Here is a 16,293-nt window from a genome sequence, read left to right on the forward strand (position 1 = left end):
AAAACATCAGCTTTTCCTTCAAAACCCGGAAATGGCTACAAATCGCCTTTTTAGGCATTTTTACGACATAGTATGTATCAAAACTAGTTTATATATATAAGAGTTGATACCTACTGAAATATTTAGTAAAATTTTATATTATAACAGTAAACTAAGGTTTCAAACTCAGATTTTCAGTTTTGACCTTTTAGGCTTATGTGAAATTACCAAAATGCCCTTTCGGTGCATCAGATGGTTATAATTAATAAAATTCACATATATTTGATACTATACTGTTATAACATAGTAAACTAAGTATATTTACTGATTTATTCAGATATGTAACTCAGGTTACTAGTTTAACTGTTTTATACCCTTTAAAATGACCAAAACGCTCATATGAGGAATAATTTTAGTTTAAAATTATTTTGGGCGTAATTGGACATATCTTACTGATGTCACAACATATTTAGTGCATATAATCTTAGGAAACTTGTATATGATTTATATGGTTACCCGTTACACACTTTCGCGTTCAGATCGGCTTATGTAACTAGTTTACGCATATTAGCCGAAACGGGTCAAACCATATCATCTTTGTCTCAAAATCCAGAATGTGTATAGTTTACCCATATTATACAAGTCTCCAAACCTGTTGGGTCTAAATCACATTCCTTCCCGGTTTTCGCCTTTCATGCAATTAAACCGCATTTATTTTTGAAACTAACCGGTCTAAGCTTAGGCTAATTAAAAAGACCCGTTAGGATTCTAATAAGTTATTATAAACCTTCGTTCCAGAATAGGAGACCCAGTAAAAGATACTTGCACTTGCTTGTTGTGGTTTGTACTTGCTCAGGTAAATACTTTTAACTTATTTTCCCTTATACGGGCTTGGGGTACGGTATATAAAATACCGCTTGGTCGGACATTTGACCTTAATCGATTAGTGGTTAAGTATTATCAAGATGACTCGTTTGAAAATTGGTTTTGTTTGTTTTACGCCTTTGGGAGTTTAATGACCATGTCCCGGATATCTTTAGCATCATTCATGAAATGGCCACGACCTTGACACGCGGGTGTAGGCTACACCCGACAATGTGTCCATATTTATTAAGGTATAACCGTTGGCTTCCCGCCGCGGATTTATACTATGTGGTGTGTCTATTAATCTTAGACCCAGCACGAACCGGGCGACTGAACGCATAACAAACATGTAAATCTTTTACAAGTTTAAAATTTATTAATTATCCCAAGTTATAAAAAGTTTTGTGCCATGTGCATTCAAATAAATTTTTAAATGTTTTCAAAATGAGTTAGTTAAATTGTATTTACCAGTGTAAACTGACGTATTTTCCCCAAAAAGATTAAGTGCAGGTTCTACACGTAATAGGCTGGCTACTCCTTAGCATCGTTAGAGTCTCGCAAGCTTGGATGCCATTATCTGTTGAACAGTTTCTCCTTTTTATTTTGATCCGCCTGTGGATCTGTTTCAGCTACTATGTGATACTTAGATATTACATTTCGATTGGTTGAAATAAATCTATTTTATTGCTTCCGCTGTGCATTATAATTCGTGTTGTTTGACTATGACGATATCAATTACGTCACGATACTCTCCCCCAGCGGGCCCACCAGTGACACGTGAAAATTTGGGGTGTGACAGGTTGGTATCAGAGCCAACACTGAGTGAATTAAACACTAGCCATTTGTGTTTAATCTCAGTGCACAAATTGCACATTCCTCGAGTTCCGAGTCTAGACAACGAACATAGGACAAACTCTGTTTTGTTTTTTATTTATTCGGTCTTTTATTTTTATTGGTCATTATTTTAACCATGTTTGCAGGTCGACAATGCCACCAAGATTTTTGAGAGGACGAGGCAAGGGCCCAGTTACGGGCCATGATCATGAAGTCGGGCCTTCGCACCGGCGAACGCCATCGATCACCATGAGTACAAGCCCTCAGGAGCCGTGGAGGCTCTACGTCGAACCCGGGAGGCGGTCGGTCTCTCTCAGTTCCTCACCTTCGTATCAGCATTCTTTTGGGCCCCAATCAGAGAACGAGCCTTACAACCATCCTCCACCTTCTTTCATACCCTTGCAGAGGTCGAACTCACACCATTCCTTTGGTGACCCTACCCCTGTTTTCCAAAGCCGGTTCAACCCAGCTAATTTTATTCAAGAACCCGTGGGTTTGAACCCACTAGAACCCGAGGATCACTTCTCGGGTGAAAAAGACATGGACGAGGATACGGATCCCGTGGAGCCTGCTACCGGGACCCCGAACCGTCCCATCGAAATCTCCGATGGGTCCTCTTTCCATGGATCACCTTACCGTGGTCCTGACAGCTACCAGGCGAGGTTTACTCAGTGGGACTGGTACTTCACACCCCCTGAACACTCGTCCCCATACCAGCAGCAGCAGCAGGATCCTTCCGAGGATCACCGATTTGTGGCAGTCACTCCGCCACCACCACCACCAGTGGAACAGCAACCGCCTCCGGAGCCACCGAGACAGAGGAGATCAAACGCACGGATGTCCGTGCGAGGGGGAGTCCGCATTAGCACTCCTCAGCCCTCGAGTGGCAGTCATTATCCGCCACTCCAAGAAGAAGAAGAAGACCAACAGATGGGAGGTCCATCAAACCCCATCCCAGAGATCAACTCTGCGCCTATGGCGCCACCAGTGGGTTTTGACAACCCAATCCCTGCCTACGTCGGTTCAGCGGCGTATAACCCTTTTGAGCAGCCGGCTCATACCCATTATGAGTATGCCAATGTGGACCCATACCAGGAGGCATGGGACTACAATGCTCGTCACCCAGAGGGACCCTATGGTGGTCCTTGGACCACTGGTTACCCAACTTATGGGTACCAGCGTCCGCCACCTCCTCAACCTCTGTATCAGCCGCCGCAGCCACAGCTAATCCCGCCGGAGCGCCAGTAAGAGGTCCTCGATAGATTGGACCACTGTGAAGAGGAAATTCGGACGGTACGGGAGAGCAACCGAGGCTTCTTCAAGGGTCTGTCGGACCTACTCCAAGGGAAGTCCAAGAAAAGGGGTCATTAAAGACCTTTGTTGTTTATTTGTTTAGTTGTAATCAGTCCCTGCGTGGACTTTTCGTTTCTGTACTCAGCCCCTGCGTGGGCATGTCTTTTAGTTGACCCCTGCGTGGGTTTAATTGTTTGTTTTTCGCCCCTGCGTTGGCATGTTATTTTTGTAGAAGTCTCGTTTAGGGCAAAATGTACTGTTTGAATCTTAATGAGATGTTTGATTTAAAATTTTCATTTTTTTTATTTTTTTAAGAAAATCTATAGACACGACATGTCGTCTCTAAAAGGCTTATACTTTTTTTATGTTTTTAAAGAAAATCTATGGAGACGACATGTTTTCTCTATAGTGCTTAAGTATTTTTTTTTTAAGAAAAGCTACAAAGATGACATGTCGTCTTTATTGGGTTTAAAAATATTTTAATATAAGTTCTTATTTGGTAAACATTAATTTTATTTCATTTATTTTTTTACAGACTTCTACAGACAACATATCGTCTCTATAAATTTGTCTATAGCAACGACACTTATAGGGACGACTCTTTGGGCTATAGGGACGAGACTATATAGACGAAACCTAATAGAGACAACATATCGTCTCTATAGGTGAAAAAAGCCTATAGAGACAACATGTCCTCCTATAAACTGAAAATATGTCGTCTCTATAAGGTATTTTTCTTGTTGTGATAGAGAGCTTTGATACAAAGAAATATTGAAGTTAAATTCATCCTGTTTTTTGTTGCACCCAAACATGGGTCTAGCAACACATCGATCATTTCTTATTGAGGTAACATGTCAAGTTATGCTACATATTAAAAGTAAAACGTTAAATGCTATACATTTTCTAGCCAAAAGTATTATAGAAATTTATTTTCCACTCTTTTTCTCCCCCATAGAATTTTTTGGCAACCAAATCGGAATAACAAGAAACTCTTATAAATTTACCACGGTTGCATCTCCTGTGTTTCCAAATTGTGCGGCCAAATTTTTCACACCCAAAACGCCAAACCAACTTCATCTGTTTTTTCTCCCTTGATCATCATCTTCTCTGATCTCTCTCCTCCTCCGGCGAGAGAAACTACGCTTGCTGGTTGAAGGAGGAGAATTAAGGAGGTGATTGTCATCAAACGGACGTCGGATCATGGGTCGGAAAAGGGGTTCGGCGGTCAACAAGCTGTTCATATGGGTTCGTAAACAGTCGATGAAGGTGAAGATCTTTTTGGCCGTTGCATCTGTATTGTCTTGCCTTATTGCACTTAGACTTCTTGCCAAAGACACCACTCAGTTTTTCGTTGCATCCGAATTTGTTCATGCTGCCGGTATCATCCTTCTCATTTACAAGCTAACCAAACAAAAAACATGCTCTGGTATGTGTTCATCATTTGTTTGTGTTCACATATGTTTTATGTTAATTGTGAACCTAATATGATATGTTGCATGCAGGTCTTTCATTGCAGACACAAGAACTCACGGCAATCTTTCTAGCTGTAAGATTGTGTTGCAGCTTAACGATGGAAAATGACATCCATACGTTTCTTGATTTCGCGACATTGGCCTCGACTCTTTGGGTCGTTTACATGATCCGATGCAAGCTTCAGGCAACCTACAATGAAGATCTAGACGATATTCAAAAATATTATTTGGTAACATGTTAAATCTAAAAGAAATGATTTTCCGTCACATCAGCATTATAACGCCCTTCAAAAAGTTAACGCCCCTTCAAAAAATACGTAATGGTTAATGCCCTGAGGGCCATTTTCCGTCACATCAGCATTATAATGGTCCTTCAAAAAATGAACGCCCCTTCAAAAAATGTGTAATGATTAATGGTCTTTCAATCATTACTTTCCAATTTTTTTTCTTCTTATTTGGCATTATACTATAACGCCCAGGGGACGATATTGGGGCGTTATCAAGCCCTTTAAGACCCTATAATACTCATTACACATGGTCTTAAAAATAAACGGGACAATAACTAGTTAACTACATTATTATTCTTTTTGTAACCGCAGGTGGTGCCATGTGTGATTCTTGCTATGTTTATCTACCCACATACGCACCATTGTTATTTGAGCAAGGTGATGTGGGCATTCTGTGTATATTTAGAAGCAATTGCAGTGCTTCCTCAGCTAACTATGATGCAGAAAACAAAGGTTTTCAATTTCTTGTCATAATGTGTTACATTTACTTCAACAAATTGAAATTGGATTTTAATAATCCGATCCCGGCTTTTATTTTTGTTGCTAAAACCAATCCTACTCTTAGGTAGCGTTCGTTTCATGGAATGGAATGGAATGGAATGGAATTAGGAAGTTTTTCTTTGTAAAATTGATCTTGGTTGGGGAAGGGAGGAATTTGAAATCCAATGAATTTCTTTAATCAATGAAATTTGTGACTATTTCAACATTCCATTCCATTCCATTCCTTCATTAGAGTGAAGGATTTCTAAGGAATGTTGAAATAGTCACAAATTTCATTAGAGTGAAGGATTTCAAATTCCTCCCTCCCCCAACCAAGATCAATTTTACAAAGAAAAACTTCCTAATTCCATTCCATGAAACGAACGCTACCTTAGTGAAAAGTAACTTTGTTTGTACCTAACTTTTATTTATGCCGTTTCTACAACATCCGGATTGGGATAAAAAGTTAATTGTTCATTAGGGCAAACGAAGTTACTTTTCCGTTAAAATGAGATTGCCATTGACAACGAAAGTAAAAGTTAGGACTCACATTAGTCACACTGGTTGTATGAATCATTATCAGCTGATGAGTAATAGTTTGGATTATTAAAATCTCTTTTGCCTATAATTAAAAGAAGTAAATTATTTAAAAATTGTTGCAAAATGTAGATGATTGAACCATCTACGGCACGTTATGTGTTTGCGCTTGGAGTTGCAAGATTTTTGGGATGTGCTCACTGGATAATTCAGGTGTATGAGTCAGCTGGTGCATATTTGTTCCTGTTGGGAACTGGCTACTACCTTTGGCTACCAGCAGTCTTGCTAGCAGAAGTGGTTCAATCGTTCATTTTAGCCGACTTTTGTTATTACTATGTTAAAAGGTAAGACTATCAAACTGTAAAAGGCTACATAACAAGATTTTATTTGTGAATAATTAATATTTTGAAATTTTATAATGCAGTTTGGTGAACGGACAACTTCTAGTGAGCCTGCCACCCGTCTAGAAGAAGGTTGGCATGAACATATTGAGGTCTAGGTTTCATGGGTTAGCAATGTGCATACAGTTTACAAGTTTTTGATTGGTGCTGCTAAACTAAGTATTCCTGAAATATGTTAATCGACGTAGGGAAATCTATCCTGTAATCTTGTTTTTTTTCCTAATGTTTTCCTATATTTTTAGGGTGACTTTTGTAAAGGTTAATAATTCAATGCTAAATTTTGAATTTGTTATATTATTATATAATACAATTATCAAAGGGGGAAACTATCCGGACACCCAGTGCGCCTAAATCCACACTTTTTTAAACCTAGACGCCTCGTATAGACCTATACGAGGCGTCCATGCACTGAATTCGATGGGTGTACAGAGGGTGTCAGGCACGTTGTTTAAGGAACCCTATACGCAGGGTATGGGGCTATACGAGGCGTCTATGTTTGGTGTTTTTTTTTTGGCTGAAATGAGGGGTGTTTTGGTGGGTTTTGGTATGGTTTTTTGGATAGTTTTTGAAGATGTGTTTTTTTGATGAAATTTTTTTTGGTTTTAAAAAAAGTTTTTTTTTTCTTTTTTACACTATAAAAAGTTGTTGTTTTTTAAAAATTAACTATTTGCCTTTAAAAATCGTTCTTTTTTTATTTTTAAAAAAGTGTTGTTTTTTTTTTGTTTTTTAAAAATCGGCTATTTAAATATATTATATTGTTTTTAACATTTTACTTTTTAAATATTATTCTTTCGATTAAAATTTTATTTCTTTCAAATATTGTTTCCGTATTATATTCAGGGGGTTATATTGTTTCCGTATTATCTAAATTTAAGAGAACAATCATTGAGTAACCGAATAACTGAAAACAAACATAAATATGACATATATAAGATAACTGTTTACATCCATAACAAAAATATATAAGATAAGTTTGTACATCCATAATAACAATAAAAACAACAACAGGTCTATGCATCCAAATCCGAATCTGAATCCTGATGCTGCTGCTGCGGCTGGTGCTGCTGCTGCGGCTGGTGCTGCTGATGTGGAGCTCGAACCGGTGGAAGCGGTATCGGGGGTAATCCCTCTCTCTCTCGTCTATCCTGCTCCGCCCGTACCAGCCAACCTACCAAATCGTCGAGCCTGTCAAGCCTGGCTCGTACATCCGGATGTAGCGCAGCTCCTGGGGCACCACCTCGAATAACGTGACGTGGAAACTGAGGTGCCCCGGCAGGTGGCGGTGGCTGTGGCCCCGCTGCACCGTCTAGATCCTCCGGAGGGTCCTCCACGGGCACTACATCAGCAGGATCTGCAGGAGGATGAACGGGCTCGAAATGCTCTGGTAGGGCCTCCTCTCTCCATACGCCCCCGTCGCGGTTTTTAAACCGCGGGCCAACGGGGAACCTCCTGATAACCCTCATCCCCCATAGCGACTGCATACCCATCCGCGTCGGCATGATGGCCGGCGTCCGTAGATGTGGGTCCTGCTGTGGTACGAGGCCCAATGAACGGGCAATGACGGTCACGTATGCCCCGCCATACAAAAATCCGCGCTCCTGCCGGTGATGGCCGGAGGCGAAGTACTGGGCTAGACCGTGTGCTAGCGCGCACGACCTCCTATACAACAAACAATATAGGAAAAAAAGATCTGTGGTCGTACACCACTCACGGCTGTAGCCGCGCGCTGATATAGAAGTGGCGAGCAAATGGTGCAGATACCTGCAGATAGTGTTAGCGAAATACAAAAACAGAGATTAATAAACAGTGCATATAATCACAATAATTGCAATAATAAACGTACATACCTGTATAGTGGGTCACTAACAAACGACACCCTCCCCTTCGACTTATCATGCTCCCAATGATCCGCCCCCGCAATCACCTGCCAAAACCCTACAAGAGTGGGTTTTTCAACCACCACTAGCCCCGCTGTGTAAATCTCAGTCTCGATCTCCTCCTGCATGTATAAACCACAACGCACCGCAAACTCTGCTAGCATAACGCCAGCAAGCCTGAAAGAAATCTCAGGCGGATGGGGAGCACCTGGGTACGGAAGCTGCACTGGCTCCCCAGGAGGGTGAAATGTGAATGACGAAAGGAACTCGACCAGCAGCTCCCTGTAGGTCGGCGTGTGCGCCAAGTCAAAAAGACGATGCCACGGCGAATCGATAGGTATAAACCGACGCACTCTCGGCGTCTCAGTAATCTCCTCCATCGCATCCCAATCGATCGATGCATGCGATCCAACGTGCATCCTCCTAAGCTTCTGGCAATGACGGGCGGCGTCAGTGCCGTCGGGAAACTCTAGATACGGATGCCCCTGCAGCGTATCCACAGGCGGCCGCTGTCTACGTCGTGGACCCTGCTGAACCGGCTCTATCTGAATGTCACCGCCCGGCATCAGATCGTCCTCCATAATAAATACTGTATACGTATACAAACAATAATAAATAAAACAATAATAAATAAATAAATAATTAATAATAATAATAATAATAATAATATAATAATAATAATATAATAATAATTAATAATAATAATATAATAATAATAATAATATAATAATATAATAATAATAATAATAATAATAATAATAATAATAATAATAATAATAATAATATAATAATAATAATAATAATAATAATAATAATAATAATAATAATAATAATAATAATAATATAATAATAATAATAATAATATTAATATTTAATAACAATAATAATATTAATAACAATAACAATAATTAATAATAATAATAATATTTAATAATAATAATAATGATATAATAATATAATAATAATAATAATAATAATATAATAATTAATAATAATAATAATATAATAATAATAATAATAATAATATAATAATAATAATAATGCTAATAATAATATAATAATAATAATATTTAATAACAATAATAATATTAATAACAATAACAATAATTAAGAATAATAATAATATTTAATAATAATAATAATAATAATAATAATAATATAATAATAATTAATAACAATAATAATATTAATAACAATAACAATAAAAAAAAAAAAAAAAAAAAACAGACCCTCGTATAGCCCTCGTATAGGGCTATACTCGGCGTCCTGTTCTACAAGTTCATCATCATCATCAACCTCAAACCCCCAAAACCCAACAAAATTCAACTTTTAGGGCAAACCTACGGTCTAAAAGCATAAACGAGACAAAAATACTTAACTACGGGATGAAATACGTACCGGTGATGCTTCGATTCTTCAAAAATACGGTTGAAATACGTACGAGGCGTATAGATCAGAATGCAGCGTATATGTGTGTGTTTTTGTTTGTGTGTGTGATCTGTGTCGTCTAGGCCCCCCCCCCTGTGTTATACGAAGCCTAGACGCCTCGTATAGATCTATACGAGGCGTCTATGCTTTTTGTTAAATGACCATTTTGCCCCTGTTTAACCCTCAGTATAGCCTTTTATCAGGGGCAAAATGGTAATTAACCCTTCCAAAAAGATATTTCTGAAATGGTTAATTACCATTTCGCCCCTGATAAAAGGCTATACTAAGGGGTAAACAGGGGCAAAATGGTAATTTAATAATACATTTTATTAATTAAAAAAAGAAATGGGGAAAAAGTAACCGCCTCAACTGTACTCCTCGTACAGACCTGTACGAGTCGTCCACCTTTGAAATTACCTTTGAGCCCCTGCTTAGTGGCTATACTGGGGGCATATCAGGGGTAAAATAGTAATTAACCAAAAAGCTTTTCAAAATTCAAATTCAAAATTCAAATTTAAACCGCTCAAACAGACGCCCCGTACAGGTCTGTACGAAGCGTCCACTTTCAAAAAATTCAAATTTTGAATTTCAGATATTCAAAAATTGAATTTTCAAAATCCCGCTCAAACAGACGCCCCGTACAGGTCTGTACGAGGCGTCTGGTTGGAGTAAAATTACCTTTGAGCCCCTGGAATAAGCCTAGATTGGGGGCATATCAGGGGCTAAATGGTCTTTTGGGCGATATTATACGAGGCGTCTAGTCCTATACGAAGCGTATAGTTGTATTTTTTTGTAGAAAAATTTAAAAAAAATACTATTAATTCCAAAAAATACTATTAATTCCAAAAAAATACTATTAATTACAAAAAAAATACTATTAATTACAAAAAAATACTATTAATTACAAAAAAATACTATTAATTACAAAAAAATAGTATTAATTACAAAAAAAAATACTATTAATTACAATAAAATACTAATAATTACAAAAAAATTCTATTAATTACAAAAAATTCTATTAATTACAATAAAATACTATTAATTACAAAAATCATTCTTCCGTGTAACTATCTATGTAATTAAGACTGGGGTTTGATCTTGGCCGAGGATTCATTATCGATGTATACCATTCTAGACGTGGCAAGTACATATCTTCCCATTGTTCTGTATGGGGTCTTCGGTGGGTCAACCATAGCCCGTGTGCTGGTGGCATAGGATAATCCCCTTCCAGCTTAACATGTATGAAGTGGTTCTCGTTAACATGTGTAAGCGTTATGAATAATGGTTGTTGATTAGCCGGAGGACTTAGTATTGGGAAGTAAGTGGAACTCGCACCCATGGTTGTCGTTAACAGGTGCACCCCGATACCGTACGTTTGTGCAATAAGAAGTCCTGCAAAGGGGAAGTCCATCCAGTGATTCTCCCCACAACCGGCCACTGAATCCCAAATTAGGCCCTGACGATGCGTGTGAAAATAACCATCAGCCCATGCTTCAAATATTGGGAACCAGATCGATTCGTTCTGATCCATTTCTTGGACAAGGTCCCTCCTAATAAGCCCCCATGAACTCTGATCCATCCCTAAGCCCACAGCCACAGACCGAAACCCACAATGACCGTCCGGCATCACATCTCGTATGCACGAGACGTACGGATGGAACACTGGCGGAATGTCAGACTTAAACCGTTCGATGATTCCCACGTACTCGTCCCCAATGATTAAAGGAAAACCGTGATCATCTCGTGTCTCTTTCTTCTTAGAACTCTTTGAACGGCTTAGGGTCGCTTTGGGTTTTTGGGACCTTATAACCGACTGTTGTGAGGCCTGAGACGGAACGTACGAGCTGTGGCGAGGTTTATCGTACTTACTTTGTCGTGAACCTTCAAAGCACGTGTTTGCATCACCGAAGGAGCTTCTCCTCAATTCTTCATCTATACGAGAGGCCTCGTCCAACCTTTCTTGTACCTGCTTTGTTGTTGGTCGGCCACGAGTATTTTGTTGGACAACCGGTGGTTTCTTGGTAGATTTCGTTGGAGTCAACACCGCTTTAATCTTTGAAAGCAGGCTTTTTTGCTGAGCTGGGGGGTGCGACTGTAATTGTTGTCTAACAACATCTAGCTCTTCGACCACGTCAAGTGAGTCGTCTATCAATTTACAACTTTGGAAGTTAAGTTTCCGCCAGAAGACGTCTATGTCTTCGAGTTGAATCGGACGCTCTGCACGGTTAAAAACAATATTGTTTAAGTAAAATGAAAAAAGGAAATATATCACACAAGTGTTGTACGTTCAACAATTATTACCTTCACGCATGTACTTTTCTATCCTACAAGCACAGGGCAACCCACAGCTGTGCCACATTTGGCAACCACATGATGAATTAAAGCGCTCCAAGACATCTAGCCTCCTAATTGCCTCTCCATGCAACAAGTCAAGGGCTTTGTGGGATACTTTTCCAAGTAGGTGTTGAAACATCGGGTGTTTGTGGTGTTTCATTGTTTTTTCGATGCTTTCTCGAAAAGTCTTCCTTATTTCACCGAACTGTGTCTCAACTATATCCCGGACACAACCAACTATACGGTCCAGCGAGCTCCTATCTTCGACGTATCTCTTTAAGTTGGCATGTTGGCTCTCAACTCTGTTTGTAGTACGATTACCAAAGTTGCGCCTCTTATCAGTCCACGCAAAGACAAACATCTCCTTATAGTCTTTTAGCCAGTTATCGTACACGTATTTGAAGACTCCTAAAAAGTAAAAATAATTTAATAAAATTTGCATAGGTGAGTCGTATGTTATTAGAAAAACTTACTAGAACGTTTGCACTCCACAAGTCGCTTTCGCATGTTGCGCAAGTGGTAGTCGTAGATGGGTATGGATGGAGACTCAATCAATGAACCCCAGAATGACAAAAATTTCTTCCAGTCGTCGTCTGTGAAGGCACCCTTGCAGTGCTTCATAACATTCTGTTGTATGTGCCACCTGCAAAGAAGCCTGGAGGCGTCTGGAAATACTTTAGCACACGCGCCCATAAGGGCTAGGTCTCTATCCGTTAAAATCACACGTGGCTCCATACATTCATCCAACATTGCCTTAACCCTCTCAAGCACCCACACAAAGTTATCACCCCGTTCTTTACTAACAACGGCATGCGCGATAATAAACGATTTGTTGGTAGGCGTCATACCAACAATCTGGATAAAGGGCATATTGTATATGTTTGTCTTGTACGTTGCATCGATCATCATGACGTGGGGGAATGCACGCCACAAGACTCTCGAGTCCCGATGAAGAAAGAAGATCTCTGTTACGATCTCTGTTCCGGGTTCTTCCCGGATCTCGTAAATAAAGTCGTTCTTCATCAGCACATTTTCTAGTGACTGCATGGGAGTCAATCCTTGTCTTTGTTCGGCTCTAATCTTCGCTACAACGTTTTGAACGTCTTTCTGAACATGAAACCTGTCGGGGTCCTGCTTCCTTATCGTTTGAAATATTTTGCGCGGCTCCATGTTTTGAGTTGTCAGCTGCTCGATCAGTTTCATTTCGCTTGGAGTAAACCTTCGCACAAACGCGTGGGCCGACAGGTCCTCACAAAGTTCGTGGTTATGTTCAATTGTTCCGTCTTTTATCTCCCAGGTTTCATACGGGTGGTTTCGGACAGCCAGCAGGTAAAACGGGCAACCGGTTTTTTTGCTTCCAGCTTTTCTAAGTGTTGCTGTACTCTGGTGCTCACCACCACGATCACATTCAAGCCATACCCTCCCGGTTCTTCCCCCAATTTTCTTTGATCGACGGGTGACAATAACGAAACCATCCGCATTTGCTATTTCTTGTATCCGTTTCTTTAGTTCATCTAAGGAGTTGAAAACCTGTAACATCGACAATATTAATAATAATAATAATAATAATAATAATAATAATAATAATAATAATATAATAATAATAATAATAATATAATAATAATAATAAAATATTAATAATAAAATAGTAATTTATACCGTCTTTTTTAAGTACAGACTGTCCAGAATGGGAGGTGCTTCACCACCATATCTACCATATCCACCATAACCACCATATCCTCCAACGTCCGAATTGTTTTGATGAACATAAGGAGTGCCCGGGGAAATGAATTGCTGATGATCACCGTCTCCTCCGTATCCACCGTATCCCCCGTATCCACCATATCCACCGTCTCCTCCGTATCCACCGTCTCCTCCGTATCCACCGTCTCCTCCGTATCCACGGTCTCCTCCGTATCCACCGTCTCCTCCGTATCCACGGTCTCCTCCGTATCCACGGTCTCCTCCGTATCCACCGTCTCCTCCGTATCCACCGTCTCCTCCGTATCCACCGTCTCCTCCGTATCCACCGTGTCCTCCGTATCCACCGTCTCCTCAGTATCCACCATCTCCTCCGTATCCACCGTCTCCTCCGTATCCACTAGCATGGTATGAGTCATCTACACGGGCTGTTTCATCAACAGGAGGTTGCTTGTTCAAATCTAGAAACGGGCTGTTTTGTTTTCCTTGTATACTAGACACAACCTCCTCTTGCTCATTAGAATCGGGAACGCCAGACTCCTCCAAAATAGACAACCGTATCATCATTAGTAAATAATAAACGAAAACAACAAGTAATTAAAACATTTACGCTAATAACTGTTACCGGAACGCTTTCGTGCCCCCAATTTTCGCTAGAATATTGCCCGAAGATATAGTTGCCGTTCCAATATGATGACATTTCAACACTCCGGGATGATAATAACGCAAACACAAATAAAAGAACAAACAGAATGTGAGTGTTTTTTTGTTGAAACCTCGGATGTGGACCAAGAACGCACTGTAGGTTGCATTTTATGGGAGCTAAAGACGCCTCGTATAGGTCTTTACTCCCCGTATGCCTTTAAGTCATGTCAGACATAGTCTCTTCATAGTCAAATCGGTCAGTCCAAGACGCCTCGTATAGGTCTATACGAGGCGTCTAAGGGCCTTCGTATTGGCCCCTCGTACAGGCCTAGACTCCCCGTATAAGTTGACTGATGTGACGTTGTACGAGGTGCAGAAGTTGGTCGGGAAAAGCAACCCTATACGCTTCGTATAGCCCTATACGAAGCGTATAGGAGGGTGTGGATTTAGGGAATAAGGTGTCTGAATATGTACACCCTTATCAAATTTGTTATATAATACAACTAGTGGGATCGTCCAGAGCGATGTGACGGGAATTTGGTTTCTATCATTGCCAGATCAGTTTCATATATTCAAAAGACAAAACCACAGCTCCAAACGTAGATATAAATAATCATAACACAATGATATATTCGAAATAAAAAAAAAACATCATGTTGTGGCAAAAAAATAAAAGTTAAATAAATTGTTTAATACACTCAAGATTTCAATTAACTATACCATTAATTAAATAAGGTATCTATACAAATATAATACATTTGAATAGGGCTGCAAACGAACCGAACGAATACGAACAAGTCCTTGTTCATGTTTATTTGTTAAGAACTATATGTGTTCACGAACTGTTCATGAACGTTTACCAAACGAGATTTTATGTTCGTGTTTGTTTGTTAAGAAAATGAACTTGTTCATGTTCATTTGTATTTGTTTGTTAATTTAGGCAACGAATGAAAACGGACGATGATGAACACAAATGAGCACAAACTAATGTTCATGAACACAAATGGTAACAAACGAACACGAACAAACGTTCATGAACAAAATATATAATACATTAACACTTATTAAATATTTTATTTGTCGGAATTTTGAAGTATTTAAATAAAATAACACTAATGAATTATCAAACACAACGAACATGTTACCCAACGTCCACGAACATAAATGAACAAACACGCCCTCTGTTCATGTTTGTTCATTTATCTAAACGAACGAAATTTCTTGTATGTGTTCGTCTGTTTAATAAACGAACGAACACAAACGAACTTCCCGCCGAACGGTTCACAAACTGTTCGGAAAACGTTTGGTTCGTTTAGAGCCCTACATTTGAGTGTACCAATGTATTTTATCTCAAAGTTTAAAACCTCTAAGTCAAATGTTGTTACGTAGAGTACAAGTGTCATATGCAATAGTTCTTAATTTGCTCTTATTCAATAAACTTCTCATAATTAATGCATTATTTAATACACATAAGATTATTTAATTCATGTTAAGTACTTAACATTTACATAATAATAATACCAACAATAACAACCAAATATAATCATTGTTTTAGGCAGGTCGGGCTAATTTCCATACTCCAAAAGAGCCTCAATGATATTCGCCTCATCGCGCGGGCCAACCCAATAGTTTAGTTGAAAACCTAAAACGGAACTATATGGAGAGTTTGGACACCTGTCGCGTTATAATTTGATAAAATTATACGGGATGTTACGGGGTATCTCAGCCGACAGCTTCTCATCCGGTGTCTCTCTCTCGAACACCTCGAAAACCTCGAACCTAGGGGAAGGCTCGCTAGCCTGCAGTTGTGGGTCCTGCTCGAGATCGAACTTAGTGACCCCACTCCCCTATCATCTACGCTCGAAAACTGCGTATCAGACGCATCTCTGCCACATATCTTGCTGAGGAGGCTACCCACATGTGACATAAGAGTATCAACAAAGTAAAGAGTGTCATCATGTTGTCGGGTATGCCTCATAGAACGCTGAATACCAAATGTGACTTAATCCTCATCGACACGAAAAGTCAACTTGCCATCATACACGTCAATGACTGCACGTGCGGTGTCAAGGAATGGACGACCTAAAATTAATGGAACCTCTTAGTCTTCGTCCATGTCTAGAATGACAAAGTCAACCAGGAAAAAGAACTTGTCGACTTT

The 16,293-nt window shown here is 39.5% G+C and overlaps 3 protein-coding genes across 3 annotated transcripts; 1 reads left to right on the forward strand and 2 right to left on the reverse strand.

The window, feature by feature from the left end:
* Positions 1-4,005: 4,005 nt before the first annotated feature.
* Positions 4,006-6,362, forward strand: LOC110883898 (ER lumen protein-retaining receptor). The gene is made up of 5 exons (XM_022131564.2): positions 4,006-4,396; positions 4,473-4,672; positions 5,042-5,182; positions 5,879-6,090; positions 6,171-6,362. The coding sequence occupies exons 1-5, from the start codon at positions 4,171-4,173 to the stop codon at positions 6,211-6,213; spliced, it is 822 nt and encodes a 273-aa protein (XP_021987256.1). The 5' UTR covers positions 4,006-4,170; the 3' UTR covers positions 6,214-6,362.
* Positions 6,363-7,145: 783 nt separating this feature from the next.
* Positions 7,146-8,159, reverse strand: LOC110883897. The gene is made up of 2 exons (XM_022131563.2): positions 7,995-8,159; positions 7,146-7,908 (listed from the first exon to the last, which is right to left on the reverse strand). Exons 1-2 carry the CDS (start codon positions 8,150-8,152, stop codon positions 7,158-7,160), a joined length of 909 nt encoding a protein of 302 aa, XP_021987255.2. The 5' UTR covers positions 8,153-8,159; the 3' UTR covers positions 7,146-7,157.
* Positions 8,160-10,503: 2,344 nt separating this feature from the next.
* LOC110883896 lies at positions 10,504-11,939 on the reverse strand. The gene is made up of 2 exons (XM_022131562.2): positions 11,754-11,939; positions 10,504-11,669 (listed from the first exon to the last, which is right to left on the reverse strand). The coding sequence occupies exons 1-2, from the start codon at positions 11,923-11,925 to the stop codon at positions 10,504-10,506; spliced, it is 1,338 nt and encodes a 445-aa protein (XP_021987254.1). The 5' UTR covers positions 11,926-11,939.
* Between the last annotated feature and the right edge of the window lie 4,354 nt (positions 11,940-16,293).

This window comes from Helianthus annuus, chromosome 10 (genome assembly GCF_002127325.2).
Source record: "Helianthus annuus cultivar XRQ/B chromosome 10, HanXRQr2.0-SUNRISE, whole genome shotgun sequence".
Lineage (NCBI taxonomy): Eukaryota > Viridiplantae > Streptophyta > Magnoliopsida > Asterales > Asteraceae > Helianthus > Helianthus annuus.